This window comes from Tarenaya hassleriana, unplaced genomic scaffold (assembly GCF_000463585.1).
Source record: "Tarenaya hassleriana unplaced genomic scaffold, ASM46358v1 Cleome166, whole genome shotgun sequence".
Taxonomy (NCBI): Eukaryota; Viridiplantae; Streptophyta; class Magnoliopsida; order Brassicales; family Cleomaceae; genus Tarenaya; species Tarenaya hassleriana.
Genome location: NW_010965082.1, coordinates 202,659 through 218,909, shown reverse-complemented (window position 1 = coordinate 218,909; position 16,251 = coordinate 202,659). Strand labels below are relative to the sequence as shown.

At 39.0% G+C, this 16,251-nt stretch overlaps 2 protein-coding genes and 1 long non-coding RNA gene across 4 annotated transcripts in view; 1 reads left to right on the top strand and 2 right to left on the bottom strand.

The window, feature by feature from the left end:
• Nucleotides 1-10,232: 10,232 nt before the first annotated feature.
• LOC104809797 (two-component response regulator ARR11-like) lies at nt 10,233-14,932 on the top strand. 2 transcript variants are annotated; one of them, XM_010535873.2, is made up of 6 exons: nt 10,233-10,807; nt 11,084-11,236; nt 11,367-11,762; nt 11,858-11,934; nt 12,033-13,429; nt 13,638-14,932. In XM_010535873.2, exons 1-5 carry the CDS (start codon nt 10,696-10,698, stop codon nt 12,978-12,980), a joined length of 1,686 nt encoding a protein of 561 aa, XP_010534175.1. In that variant the 5' UTR covers nt 10,233-10,695; the 3' UTR covers nt 12,981-13,429; nt 13,638-14,932. The 2 variants fall into 2 exon arrangements, with proteins under 2 accessions (XP_010534175.1, XP_010534176.1); XM_010535874.2 differs by lacking the exon at nt 13,638-14,932 and having other exon boundaries at nt 10,714-10,844; nt 12,033-13,067.
• Nucleotides 10,895-11,451, bottom strand: LOC104809796. The gene is made up of 3 exons (XR_771209.1): nt 11,359-11,451; nt 11,091-11,227; nt 10,895-10,983 (listed from the first exon to the last, which is right to left on the bottom strand). It is a non-coding gene; the product is annotated as an uncharacterized LOC104809796 (long non-coding RNA).
• The window catches only part of LOC104809801, a 5,577-nt gene continuing 2,897 nt past the window's right edge, over nt 13,572-16,251 (bottom strand). Inside the window, exons 5-6 of the mRNA XM_019202137.1 lie at nt 16,176-16,246; nt 13,572-13,737 (exon numbers count right to left, since the gene is read on the bottom strand). Coding sequence (XP_019057682.1) covers nt 13,572-13,737; nt 16,176-16,246 — 237 coding nt within the window. The remainder of the gene's footprint in view (nt 13,738-16,175; nt 16,247-16,251) is intronic.

Genomic DNA, 16,251 nt, shown 5'->3' with positions numbered 1-16,251 from the left:
AAATCGACTAGTAAAATAGATGCAACTTCATCTATAGTGTGGCCACGCGTTTTCATAGTCCGACTTCCACGAGAGGGCCCAGCGATATCTCTCCTGTTAAGGAGGTGACAAGTCCCATATTGCATGTCTACTATCTTCATATGATTCGTGAACGTATCTGATCAACGCTGTTATAATCATCCGGTTAAAGACGACGTTTGACGCAGTCAAGACACGCCACTCCTCATATTAGATACTCTAGACATCTCAGGTATGAGGATCCATAAACGAAACGCTGTGTGAGATTCAAGTCATGACTCTGTCCATGTGACAATCTCATGCGGGTCATCCAGTCACTCGTTCACAACGAGTATCCATGATTGTGATTTATATCCAATGCGTTGATCACACCTCATCCTAGTCTTGATTCAACATTGTTCCCACAATGATGACTGACTAGGGAGTTTAGAATCATTCTCTAATGATTCAAGGATGCCGAAATACAACAAACATGCTAATCGTATAACGGAAAAATAATGCATTCATAAATCAATGAATCAATACAAAGTAAAATGTCATATCATGGATCATCCTAGAGCATTACAACCAATATTTCTAAGGACTAGCTAGGCTCTTATCCTACCGGAAAGTATCGTTAGAGACTGAAGACAGTCATATCACATGAAAAATGAACATCAGAAATAGTAAACCTTCCTTTCATACGATCATTCCCTCTACTAGACGGGTTAATTGTCCGCCATGTGGTAATCTCGTCTGGGAGAGGGAATGATCGTCCGAGATAAGACGTCCTGCTCCCCCGGATGAGAATATACTCATCTCGAACAAAAATCCGAGCAACTGGATGATCATTTCCTCTATTAGACGAGATTTTCACTTCTAGAATTGTCTAGGAGATGACAATCTCGTCTAGGAGAGAAAATCATTGTCTGAAGTATGATGTTGCATTCCCTCAAACAAGAATGTACTCATCCTTGACAAAACTCCAAGCACTCGGACGATATTGTTTCATCCTGAATGAGATTGTACCGTTCCGAATGATAATCTTGTCCGAGTTGGGATAATATCGTCCGAGAACTCAGAGTTTTTTTACGAGATGAGTACTATATGTTCAGGAGATGATAATCTCATATGGGATGAGAAAAATAACCTCTTGTGCTCAGATTATCGTCTGAGATGAGACAAATAACGTTTGAGTGCTCATATTTTCGTTCGGGATGTGTACATACACTTCCAGGACGGAGCAAAAAGTGGAGGCTATAATTTACAAAACAAATGGGGAGGTGTACAAAAATGACATAACAAAGCTTTTAATTTGAAACACAATAAACGAAAACAGAAAAACAATATAAAATCAACTGAAAATATAAGTAAGGAAAATTATATCTATTTCGATTTTTTTATTATTATAGTGATATGCAATGGAATAAAAAATGCACAAAAATCGTCCTTTCAACGAAAATTCAATAATGCAGAGAATTTTAAATTTTTTTTGAGAGAAAAATAAAGTATTGGCAATGATTTTTCACTTAACTTATTCTGTTACTGTCAAGGATATTATTGAAATTATTATAAAAAAATATATTTTGCAAATGATTCAATTTTTTTTACAGACTTCAAATATCTCTTACTTTTGGCATACTTTGCAAATTTTTTCAAAAAATAATATAATAGTATATTGTTACATAAAAAAATCAACAAAAATATATTTAAAAATAACAATATCAAATCAAATTATTTGAAAACTAAAAGAAAGATGGAACAAACCAATACTAATCAATAATTGCGGTCAATTTATGAATTCATCGACTTCATATCCACCGTAGAATAGAAACCATGACCATATATGAGAATCGAAATTCTAGATCAAAACTAATTTGTATTCTTTTCCGTGAAAGATCGATACCACAACCCAAATGATGTGATTAACCATTGGTGTTCTAACAACAACATCAGAACCATAGGCAGACCTAAAAAAATTTATCAATAAGAGCAATATAAAAATTACTAGAGATAAATATAAATTTTTTATGGGGCATCTATTGTTAGAAATTTATCAAAACTATAATGAAAATAAGTTTTTTTAATAAAAAGAGTGGGGGTATATGTCCCCCATAACTCATAACATAGGTCCGTCCATGGTCATAATGACCGTCAAAATCTGGAATTAGATACTTAGATTCTCTGGTATCGTCAAAGATTTATGAACTCACATGTTTGAAATTCTAATAACCAAATTCTTACACACAAAAAATGTTAGAAAAGTATGGGTATGGATACAACGAGAAAAATAACGAAAACAACATAATTGAAAAAACGAAAACGAAGAAGATGAACCTGGATATGATCTTCTAGGCGTGATTCCACTTTATTAAAACGTTATTCCCTCCTTACCGAGAAAAGGAGAAACTCGAGAATACGTTTAGAGATACAAAGAAGATCAGCAACGATTGATTTGCTCATCAAAAGTTGCACAACCCGTCGCCCCAGAACCCCGCGCCACAGAAGACTGGCCCGTACACCGATGCATACTTCGACGAGATGCGACAGTGGAGGGGAGAGATAGAGCAGCGGGTCCAGCGTATTGAGGACTACTCTCGGGAGGCAGTCGAACGCCTCCACGAAGTGGATGACCGTACTCTATGCCAGAGCGAGGCCGCAGAGACCGAGAGGCGAGCTGCGACCCGAGCACGGGGGCAGCAAGCCCATGCGGGTGACTTCCAGTCGACGATGCTGGATCAGCTGCACTATCACGCCGGGCAGATCTTCCCGATGCAGCCAGTCTACCCACCGCCGCACTATCCTTATCCGGGATACTCTTATCCGATCGGATACGCGCCAGCGGGCACATCAGGCGCCCCCGCATATGACCACATCCAGTCGGAGACGATAGTCATTTCGGACTCCGAGGACTCGGAGTAGTTTGTAGTTTATTTTGTCCGAGGACGAGACTAAAACAGTCTGGGTGGCACTAAGCGATAGAAAAAACCCCATAGCTATTATTCATTCTGAGAGACGAGAGACCATAGTAGAATAGACTTGTTTCCGTTCACGGGTAGCTAGAACTAGATGATAATCTCGCTTTTGACATTCATATGGAATCGACCCTTCGTTGTCCTCCCTTTTTAGATTATTTTTCCTAGAGTTTTTTGTCCGAGGACGAGCAAAAGTCTAAGTCTGGGGGAGTTGATGACATCGGTTTTTGACGTTATTTTTCTATAGTTTTAGTTGCATTTCACCCCTCTTTTCCATGCAAATCTAGCATTTAGGCCACTTGGTCCAAGTAAGTTCCAAAAACACCGTTTTAGCTTCTGACATTCATATGGAATCGACCCTTCGTTCTCCTCCCTTTTTAGATTATTTTTCCTAGAGTTTTTTGTCCGAGGACGAGCAAAAGTCTAATTCTGCGGGAGTTGATGACATCGGTTTTTGACGTTATTTTTCTATAGTTTTAGTTGCATTTCACCCCTCTTTTCCATGCAAATCTAGCATTTAGGCCACATTTTGTGCACAAATACCGTTTTCTTTGCTCTTTGATGTAATTTCAGAAATATTCGCATAATCGGACGAAAACGAAGCTAAAACGGTGTTTTTGGAACTTAATTGGACCAATTGGACAATCACGGATGAGCTAAGAAAGGTCACGGACTTGCCGCGGGAGAGAAACGAACTTTGGAGCAGAACAGGAAGAATCTCGATGTTGAGAACATCGATATCGACGTTTTATAACATCGATATCGATGTTTTCAGCTACCTCGAGATCAGACTTTCAGATTTCCAGATCTAGACATTCCAGAACATCGATATCGATGTTCCATACCTTGAGATCTGAGCAGTCCATATATCGACCTTCCACAACATCGATATCGACCTTCCAAAACCTCGAGATCTTGAACCTTGGGAGAATATCGACGTTACAAAACATCGATATCGAGGTTTTTAACGTCGATATTTCAAAATGTCTATAAAAAGACCGTACGGAAACCGAGGGGTTCGCTTTTTGACACATTTTTCGATATTGTTCGATATTTTTGGGTTCTTGACACTTCGGGGGACGAATTGGAGTGGAGATTGATGCATTTCGTTGTTCAAAGATTGATTCTTCATACTATAAATTTTCTATTCCTTTTCTATTGAAATGTTGTATGAATCCATATATATTTCGCTTTTCTCCATGATGTGTGAGTAGTTCACTTGCTGTAGGTTAGGAATCTAACCATGTTACGGAATTATCAATGCGCATAAACGGTTGAATGCATGTCTAAATTAGATCCGGTTTTATGAATTGAACGTAATGCTTTCTTAGGATTGATCACGCTATAGAATTGAACTTGGATTCATTAATTGCAAAGGAATTTGGATTAATTAATACCAGAATTTGTTCATAAGATAGGTTATTAATTCTGAACGCATAAGTTGGATTTGATAAGGAATTCTTAATTCGACCTAGAAACTATGATAGCGGACGTTAATGCTTCTAACATAGACCTAAAGATGCGGAAGTTGATAAGGAAAACGTTAGTTAGAGAATGAAGATCTCTGACCGGACGCGTTCTAGGATAGAGGCTAGAGTTTCCTGAGTCGACCTTAGACTGCAAACCAACCATCTATTTAGATAATCTGTAGCATCGGTGAACCCCCGAACTTACAGTGCCATTAGTTATAGTTTTTCCCAACCAACCAACTATTTTGCGCTCGACCCTCGTTAGGATCACCATCGACACTATCATCTCTCGGTCCCTGTGTTCGACCCTGGTACTACATCGAATCTGTACCTTTGCGGAATCGGCTTAGTCTAGGTTTTATTACTTGACCATCCATTCATCTAGATTGGCACGATCAATACACCGCATGCTAAATGAGGATCTTCAATAGGGATCGTCTCTGATGCGTGTCATCTGTGGTGATCGTTGCTATCCATTGCTGGGTATTCATGAGCCTGTCAAGAGAGTTTTGACATATCCTCCTTGCCAAGTCTGACCAAATCTGCAACGAGTATGAGCATTAGAAGAACAAGTGTTCATATGATTCCTCCTCACTGTTACAAAGGACACAAGTTGAATTTTGTATCAAGTTCCACTTTAACAACCTATCTTTAGTGGGTAACCTTCCCTCCATAGCAACCCATTGCATGAATGCGTATCTTGATATAGCTTCCTTAAACCAATCCATAGGTGACCAATCCACTTTTACATCTACTGATCTAATCAGATTCCATGTTTTTGAGCTTGAGAAAGTCGGCTTGAAGGAGTTTTCTGCAACTTTCCATTCATATCTGTCAGGTTCGTCATTTGTCGTCGGTGCCCTCATTACTATGAGTCTAAAATGGAGCTCCTGAATGTGTCGTGACCTAGCCGTCGATAGTGCCCATCTCCCATCCGCAGTTACTTCTTTAACCTTGGCTTTCAAAGGTGTTTTGAGTAATCTTGGGCCATTCCTTCCAATATAATCAATCAGGGGACCCAAATCAGTCCAATGATCATGCCAAAAGAAAGTTTTTTCCCCATCACTGATCTTGCAGCGCACAAACACTCTAGCCACGTGTCTGATCTTGGTGAGCTTCCTGAGATTCCAAAAAAGTCGAGCGGTCGCCCTGGGGGTCCAGAATGATTCCCTTTTTAATTGAATTAATTGAATTGAATTGTTTTGCATTATAAGATAATGTAATTTATATTGAATGAAAATGAAAATGTATATAATTAAACGGTGAATGAATAGTAGAAAGATTTTAGGGGAAAAAGATTTGAGCCTCGAGCCTGATTTGAAATCCAACCGGTCCGACTTTGCCCGAAACGTATTTGTGCTGGGTCGTGTCGTGCACGTCCCGGACGGTTCACAACCGTCCTTGGATCAGGTTTGTAGGTTTGCGCAGCGGAAATGACATTCAAAAACCGGTCACCCACGGACCAAACATGCTCGATGAAGAGCTTCAAGAGAGAAAACTAACCTTTGAATCCCTTAGATTCACAATCAAATTGCAGGTTGTTGATCACAACTTAGATGTTGATGAAGCCAACACACACTTGAGGTATCCACACCTTGTAATGGATTTCAACACTTGGAACCAAGAACAACCCCAGATATTCTTGGTTCGAGTTCTAAATGATTGGGGTCGTTTCCCACCTGTTTTGATCAAGAAAACACGTGAAAATCACGAACTGGTGGTCTGCCGACGTCTGGACGTCCAGACCTAGACCGATCAGTCTAGACGGTTTTGCTCCTGTTCTGCCAACACTCCGAAAAAGACTTAGACCACCGGTCTAGGTCTGGACCGATTGGTCTGGACCTCTGAAGCATGAAAACACACGTGTCATCAAATGACACGTGCTGACGTCACTGTGTCTGGACTGGTCGGTCCAATGAGTAGACTGGTCGGTCTAGGCCAACACAGTTAGTAGAACAAAATCGTGCCCGACTGAGTCAGACTGGACGATACAACCATTGGACGGTCTAACTATTGGACCGGTCGGTCTGACCCCTTGGAGAAATTCCAAATTTCTCTGTTCCGACTTCACGTACATACACATCCATCCCGTATGTGTGACCCTTTAGGCTCCTCCGATAACGGCAGTAAATCCGAGATCCAATCTCGTTTTACAAATCATAAGCGGTCTCTAACAAGATATTACGATTACCCCCATCGGATAGAGTTAGATGTGATCTAACCGAAAGCCAGTGATAGCTCAAACGATGATCCTCTTTGTCTCACGATATCATATATCGAAACACATTTCGATTGATTTGTCGTATCCCGAGTAGACTGTAAGAAATATATGACATTCATCTATAGTGTGGCCACACATTTCAACAGTCCTACTGTTACGACGGGCCCAACGATATTTCTCTCTTTAGAGATGCACAAAATTCCATCTTGACTATCTACTATCCACTACATGACTCGTAATGTACCTGAGTCACGTCGTTATAATCATCCGGTTAAAGACGACGTTTGACGCAGTCAAAGTACATTAATCCTCATGTCGGATACGGGTAGACATATCAGGTCTAAGGATCCAAAGTAAACCATCATGTGAGATTGCAGTCATGGATAAAATCCAATCGACAATTTCACGCGAGTCATCCGGTCACTTGTTCCAAACAAGTACCCATGATCATGATCCGTATCCAATACACATGATCATCTCTATGATCATCCATCACGCCTCATATTAGTCTTAATTCATCATTACTCCCACAATGACAAGCGACTAAGGAGTTTAGGATCGTTCATAACGATTCAAGGATTTCATTATTTATTAAATATGCAAAACAAATAATGAACATATAATGCATTCATCCAATGAATTCATCACAACAGTACAAGTCCTCACATCATACGATCATCATAGAGCACTAAAACCATCAATTTGATTCGTGGTCCGAAAGCTCGAAAACTTAACAGACTTATACTCGTAAACCCCAACCCTTTTTTATTGGAAAGGCTCAGGTGGAGCTTCGTGTTTCGGACTTCTTTAACATCCCTAATGGTACTTGCATTAACTTAGATATTTCCTCTCTTTATATTATATTCTTCGGAATTAATCCTTTGAACTCAAGAGAGTTTTTTTTGCGGCTATTATCACCATTAACCGATTTTATATGATAATTAGGGTTTTTAATGTCGGCTTTTGATTATATAATCACAAAATAAGGTAACGGTAATAATGGGCATGCATCAAACGATAACATTTTATAAAGTCATAATATTTACATAAGGAAGTTCGATATAATTAAAATAATAATAATAATAATAATAACAATAATAAATTAATGATGATGATGATAATAATAATAATAATAATAATAATAATAATAATAATAATAATAATAATAATAGTAGTCTGGTCAGTTCTTATGTCATGGAAATGGATGTCATCCTTTTAATGGGCATGCACTAATTAACACCTCCATTTGTTTCCAATAACTTAAAACCTTTATTTCTTCACAATTATTTTTTAAATGATGAATAAAAAAGTACACTAAGAAAGAACCTTCATTACAAAGGACGATTAATGTTCATCAGTAGTGGAATTATACTTAATAACAACCAATATAATTCGAGGGCCAAAGCATTGATTAGATTTACATGCACATTAATTAAAAGGTTAGTGTTCCAAAGCAGCGCGTGGAGGACACAGCCCAATCGCGTGGCGACATTACACAAATTAGGGTTTATATTTTTTGACCCATAAGACTGATTAGTCGGCAAGTGATTGGAGAGTGCTCTTTGTGTGGGTCTAATCCAACCTTTGGAATGTCTTAGTGCTTTTTGTGTGTGTGTGTGTGTGTGGGCGCATTATTAAAACCATGAAGAATAATTTATATGATTATATTTACACACCAAGAACCCTAATTTTGCAAGAAAAAATTCCATATTTTTAAAAAGGAATAATCGCATATAAATATCTAAACTTTTACAAAATTTCTAAATAAATACCTAAATTATAAAACTTCGAGATAAATATCTAAACTTTTCAAAACTTCCATATAAATACCCAAACTTTTCAAAAAAATTCAAATAAAACCAAAATCCATTAACGTCGTTTAATTTATAACTAAATCTTACGAAAATTAATGACTCAATCAATTAATGTCGTCAATGAAAATTGTTTTATTTGGTAAAATTTTAAAAGTTTGAGTATTTATGTGGAAGTTTTGAAAAGTTCAGATATTTATTTAGGAGTTTTATAGTTCAGGTATTTATTTGAGAATTTTATAAAAGTTTAGGTATTTATATGCGATTATCCCTAAAAAATGTACTGGGATAGCATGTCAAAATACAATAATCGTTTATTATTATTATTATTGATCAACTTAAAGTTACTATATAATTTGTAATAAAATTTTAAGACTATAAAAAATAAAATTTCTCGTATAGTAAAAATTTTCAAATTTAATATAAAAAGAAATTATATAAATTTAATTCAAACCAATATTTCTAATAATTTCCCACACACACGCATATATATCCTAATCATTTGTAGAGCAAAATCTGTCTCGTTCTTTCACATGACTAATTTCTTCTTCCTTTGAATGCGACAATTCTGATTTATTTTAAGTTACATAAAATTAACCAACTTTTCCTCGTAATGAGTTGAAATATTATCCGTAGACATATCTATTCTTTTGTATATCCAACTTCCTTCCTGAATAATATTAATTGTTTCTACCACATAATATTTAATTTTAATTTAACATTTGAATGTGTTTTGGGGAGTAAAAGATCTCAAACCATATATAGACTAAATCGCTCACGCTTTTGCGTGACAAAATGATCACACTTTTGTGTTACCCATGCATATTAGGAACGTTATTTCGTAATCAAAGAGCCGAAATTTTTTACCATTTAAAACAGTAATATTTTAATCTTGTACCTCTTCACCTTAATCATGAATGAATTGACAACAAATATATAAAAAAGATATCTTAGTACATTATATTTACAGACGACATCGTGTTAATATATAAGTATAGAGAAGAAATAAATGAACAATTAGAGTTACAAAGAGTATATTAGAGGCATATGGTTTTAGGTTTCATAGAATGAATATCGAGTACACACATTGTGTTTTAGTAGAAGACTTTCTAGTGGTGTATGAGTTAATTTGCAAAGCGGATTGGTATCTCGAAACCCATATTTTAAATATCTTGGTTAAATCATTCAAAACGATGAGAATTGCGATGAAGATGTTAGTCACATGATAAAAGTTGGATGGATGAAACAGAGACAAGCTACGAGATTCTTTGCGATCGTAAGGTTTCCATACGGTTGAAAGAAAAATTCTATATCATACCATCATAAGACCCGTATTGATGTATGGTAACGAATGTTGGGTGGACAAACGATAAAATGTGTCCAAAACGAATGTGACCGAGATAAAAATGGTGCGATGGATGTATGAATATATATAAAAGAATGCATAGAATTAAAAATGAGAATATTAGAGAGAAGATAGTTAGATATAGAAAAAAAATTACGAAAAGAGGTTTAAGATGATTTGAACATGTACAATGTATACCGATAGATGTTTTATTTAGAAAAGTGGAGAATATAAAAATGAGGAGAAGGGAAAAGAGAAAGAGATACCCGGCTTATATAGAAATGAATCATTAGAAATGACTTAAAAGGTTTTATGGATATTGTTTTTATAAAAAAAATTCCGATTAATAAAAAAGTCTGTTATAAATCAATTTATATGTTTGTCATTAAATCTAAAATACAATATAATCTGAGTTCAACACTTTTTCTCCGGCAAAGTAAAGACGTACTAAAAATCCTGAATTCCCTCATGCAAGTTACAAAAAAAAAATGGAAAACGGAAACAAGATTTAAATTTCGTCAACAGAAATTATAATTAAGCCTAAACAACGAAAAAATAGGATTAAAAAAAGAAATGAAAAAGGAAAGGAACAAAAAGGGGAGGGGAGAAAAAAAAATATGAAGAGTATTGATGGGGAGGGAAAGCTAGCGTGCGCCACAGTGACCGTTATCTAGACGGCGCCAAATATTCGCCTATTTATTTTTTTTTATTTGTTTTTTATTTTTTTGGCCTTAGTTCTCAATAAAACGCAAACCCACTCCCATTTCTGCCTTTCCAAAAAAGAACACACACACAGTCAGACACAGAGCCCCACCGGATTTGTCTTGTCTCTCTGGTTTTCCGGTGAATCCTGTCGGTCGGAGAATCTCTATCGCCGATGACAATGGAGAAATGTTTCTCGCCGGTCGGCCTCCGTGTCCTGGTAGTGGACGACGACCCCACCTGGCTCAAGATCCTCGAGAAGATGCTGAAGAAGTGCTCGTATGAAGGTCCCCTCCCCATCATGTTCTTCTCCCCTCCTCCTTGGTTTTCTTCTTAAGATCCTTGTCTTCTTTTTCGTTTTTCCTGCTCTTATGGCGAATCTGTTCTGAACTACTACTGTCTGAACACCTTGAGATCCCTCCCAGATTCTGAGTCTTTTCTGAGATTTTGATGGAAGAGAAACCTTCAGACATGGAAGTATATGTTTATCCATGTTGTGTGACAAATCTGTATAAAAGGAATACAGCCTAACACAAATATTGACAATCTCCTCGTACTTGTAGTTACTACCTGTGGCTTGGCGAGAGAGGCTCTGAAGCTACTCCGGGAGCGTAAGGACGGGTACGATATCGTGATCAGCGATGTGAACATGCCGGACATGGATGGGTTCAAGCTTCTTGAGCATGTCGGGCTCGAGATGGATCTTCCTGTTATAAGTAATTTCTCAACTTCTATATCGAACTCCCAAAAGAAGAGGTCCAAGAAAAAAGAAAGAAAGAGTCTTTATGCTGATATCACTTTATAAGCTTAAGGGTTCTGAGTTCAAAGCTGTATTTACTTGTGCAGTGATGTCGGTGGATGGAGAGACAAGCCGGGTGATGAAGGGCGTTCAGCACGGAGCCTGTGACTACCTACTGAAACCGATAAGGATGAAGGAGCTGAAGATCATATGGCAACATGTCCTCAGAAAGAAGCTCCAAGAATTCAGAGACGTCGAAGGGTATGAAGGAGCCGAGAGTATTTGGATCTCCAGGCATGGCCTTGATCAATCGGAAGATGCCCATTTTCTCGGTGGGGAGGAAGTTTCTTTCGGAAGGAAAAGGAAGGACACGGAGAAGAAGCAGCATCAAGATGACAGGGACCTGACCGATCCATCTTCCACGAAGAAAGCAAGAGTGGTTTGGACATTTGAGCTTCACCAGAAGTTTGTGCACGCTGTGAATCAGATCGGATGTGATCACAGTAAGTACTTCTACGGTTTGGTGCTCTGGTTTTGCTTCCCTTCATCATATGTCTGCTCACAGAACCCTGATTTTTGTGGGTTTCTTCTTCTGTAGAAGCCGGTCCGAAGAAAATTCTGGACCTTATGAATGTTCCGTGGCTCACCAGAGAAAATGTTGCAAGCCACCTGCAGGTAAGAGCCTTGTAACTTAACTCTCTTACATCAAACAGTGATTAGGACTTGTCAGATAGAGAGACAAAACATGGATAGAACTTGTTTTACTGTCGCAGAAATACAGGCTTTACCTTAGCAGATTAGAGAAGGAGAAGGGGCAGAAGAATATGGATTCACCCCCTAAAGATGCAGAAGTATGTCCAAGCCACCAGAGCCCGAGAAAAATACAGCCTGCAGAAGTTCAGAATAGTAGCTACACGTTCTCTGGAGGTAGCCCGGGAGTTCAGACACCAAACCCGAGCGCTACAGATGTTGATCAGAAGGGGATTGCTTCAACCGCAGTGTCTGAAACCAAAATAAGCAATATCCTCAGTCCACAAAAGGCCAAAAAGCCACGTACAGGATACGATCCTTCCCTTGCACCATTTGCATCAGAAGCTAGTCCAAGTGTGATGAACTCTTCACTTCCCCAACAGTATTCTTGGAACGATGTTCCACAATTTCTTGAATCGAAGCCAATTTCCCTTGGAGGCAGCTTTCTTCCGCAACCATTGACTGGTCAAAGTTATTATGCGGAGAATCCTGTGCCATGTCTCATTGAAACAGAAGTCAAGCCTCCGTTCGAGATTCCAGTCAGCAGTTGCCTGAACCGAGTAGCTCCTGTGAACGGGGATGACTTCCTTCTGCAACAAGACAAGAACTCTACAATGGGCCTTCATGACTTGTCTGCTCCATCTTCCATCTCTGGTACAATGCTGCAGGAATCCAATTGCAGTATACCATGTAATACAGAGTCAATCCTGAGAAACCTAAACTGGGATTTCCCAGAACCGCACCCAGCAGCATCACTGGACAGAGACCTAGGCTTGTTTTGGCTTCAAGGTGACCGCTTTCTCGAGAATTCTGGATTGCAAAATACAGAATTTACAGACTACAATGACCCATCATTCCTTGCTGCGTACCCACTTCACATGTATGATGCCACGAGGTTTGACAATGAGCTTCTTCTTCTCCCTGACCAAGATGAGTACTCCCTTGTAGACCAAGGGCTATTCATAGTTTGACCTCACTCCCTTTACTTGTTTAGCTGTATTGATGGGGAATTCAGCCTTATAAACAATTTTAAACCATACCCGAAATGTGTTGCTTTATATGGAAGACACTGCAATTGCATGCAGGTTTTTCAGGTTAACACCTGCAAATAATCTTTGCTTCTCCAAGAACCACCTTCCGCTGTCACATGCATGACAGTACAATAACTCTGTCATGCTCCTCTATGTCTCTCCCACTACCTGGCTGTCTAGTCTTCTTCCCTGCAAATCCATGGCGGAATCAAGTTCAGAAATGAGGTGAGACAGCTTGAGAAGCATGTCCACAATTGTTTCCATTCGGCCTGAACCATCAACCTGACTTACACATTACAACCAGGCTCTCGTACAAGAGCGAGGAAAGACAAGAACAATGATCACTTGACATTGATGTCCAAGATCTTTCCGGAGAGTTCTAGCCTTTGGTATGGTTTATGTTCTCCAACTCAACATTTTCAGGCAGAGGAGTGATTCTGCTGTTGGAACAGACCAATCTCCCCTCTTTCTTCTCCACTTCCTCTTCCTCACCCTCTTCACCTCCATGTCCATGGATCTTCTCCTTCTTTGTTACTTAAGCATTTTCTCTTCAACCCACACTTCACGTCCTCCATGGTGTCCTTCCTCTGCTGTTAGGTGCTGGAGATGACCATCCATGGCTGCTCGAGTATGCAAATGGGTAACTCCTCCAAAATCTGCTGCACAGTTCGTGCCGTTGGGAATCTGTCCCATAATCCTATGAACAAAGTATATGAGACCAACAGACCAAAAACTGCGCAAATTTGACAGAGATGATTCACGGCAGACAGATTCAAACCCAGAAACCGAAATGAAATCGGGAGCGCATAGAAAAAGGTTTGTCTGGGTTATGCTCTTCTCTCTCTGCAAATGGCCGAGGTTGTCCAAAAAATCCATTTCTGTTTTCTGCAACAATAGAAACAGAATTCTGAAATTCTGCAACACGCAACACTTTTATTTACACATTAGCACTCATACAAACTGCTCGGTTTCTTCCAAATAGGATTACAGAACACAAAAGTCTGCAATGAGTTACTCAATTTTTTCTTACAGAATGTATAAACCACCAAACCAAGTAACTGTAATCTGCAGTTACACGAACGGTCGCATAAAATTAAGAAGCAACAGTAACTGAAACATCAACCAATGTTTTCTGACATAAACTCCAACTAATCTTAATATACGACACCAACTTCACTTGCCACTTGAGACAGAGCCAACAGAGATTGTCTCCGTTGTCCCTCACCGCAGCCGCCACGCAACTCTGGCTGCCTCCGCCATTATGAGTCCGGAAAGCGGGAGAGAGGAAGACAATCACCCAATCCAGGAACTGCTTGCGACATTTTCATCCGAGCGAATGCTCCTGAGAATCGATCAGAATTCACAGAAAACTAGAAGTGGAAGGGGATGGAAGCGAAGAAGGTTCACTGTTAAATTGAAGGAAGAGAATGAAGATGTGTTTCTAAGAACATTCTGGAAAGACAAAACATCTTTTGCGATTGCACAATCATAAATGGCTACGATGTTGTAATGAAAGCGAAAGATATGTCGATCAAATTCGTAGGAGATTTGGCGCGTTTAATAATCCTCAACCATGGGATTAGGATTGTATCTTTTTTGTCTTAATTCTTTCGTAATAAATGAAGCCAAATAAGGTAAAAATCAATCACACACGCTCATGCTCATGAGTTTCATCTTTTGGTCTTTGTTGTCGTTTAGCTCATGCTCGTGTTTGTTGTGATTTGATCTTCAATATTCATATATATATATATATATATATATACATATATGTATATGAACTCCAAAGTGAATCATCGATATGATTCATTTATGTAGTATGTCCAATACTCATTAGACCGCAAACATATTATTCAGATGGTAGTTTCCCAAATATGATAATCGTGATAATAAAAGCATACAACACAACAACAAACATTACAGCATCCATTTATTTTACTAAATTAGTAAATTATGCTCTTCCCTCTCCCGCCGTTTTTGCGTCTGCCAATCAAAATACACACACATCACATCAGCTCCAAAACAATTCATGTATATGTTTTCATAAATTCTCTGCCAGATTTCAAAAGCGAAATCCATCTAACGCAACCAGATGAGGTTCGATTCAGATCTCTCTCGTGTTACGACCGAAATCAGATCAAACGCCTCCAGATTCTGAATTCTCAAAATCGTTCCAAGGAAGGGGTGAAGATTTTACCAGGGGAGCATCTAATCCGGCACTTGCCCTCGCACCTCTGCATCAATCTCGCTGAAACGCGCCCAAAAGATTTATCAAAATCAAGATCGGAACCGAAATAGAAATAGAAATCAGATTTTACGGATCAAGGGTTCTGAAACTCAGAGATCTGGAGCTGATTTCGCTCGACTAGATCGGAAAACTCACTGTCGGATTGAACGCAGCCGGTGAAGCAAGCGTCGAGGCAATCGAAAGGACCTGCGGCTACCGCCAACTCCATATTCGAAGAGATTGCTACCAGAATCATCAGAACCGCCATTATCGTCATTTGCTTCGTCATCGTCGGTGTTTGCTTTTTCCTCTTCTCGATATTTTTCTCTCTTCGGTCTTTCTCGTGAAGAATTTTTCGGGGTTTTATAAGCGGTTTCGTCGCCAAGTTTGACCACCAGTTGTTGAACGACACGTCATATCATTATGCACTTGTATTTCTTCTAGGTAAGGTATTAAATTTTGCATTTATGAGATACAGTGGACAAAAAAAAACAAAAAATGGAGAGAAGCAATTACTATACTTTATTTTTTGATGAAATTTGGGTATATTTTTCAAAAAGGGGTGGTACATAATCCAGGATCTCCGATCTACACTTGAAGCTTACGCTATTCGACCCTTACAAAGGAATACAGTACAAACTCATACATGGCTTATAATTGCAAATCTCGATTCAGATTGAGGGAGTACCACTGTTGGAGGAGTTCGTTGCTTTCGCAGTCGCGTTCCTGCTGGAGCGATAAAAGTGTGCTTCGTACTGATCGATCTAGACGACGTCGGAGCAGCTGTGCAGTGGTGGCAGAGTCCTGGAAGATGCGGGCGTTTCGTTCTTTCCAGATTTCATACAGTGAGTGTTGGATTAGAACCTTTATCAGTGTCCTTCGCCAAGCATTGTCGGTCCCTGAGATGTTACCTAGCCAAGCTTGGCATGCTGAGAGCTCCGCCGGCGGATTTGGCCAGACCTTCCCCGCTAGTGGCAGGGCACTTTT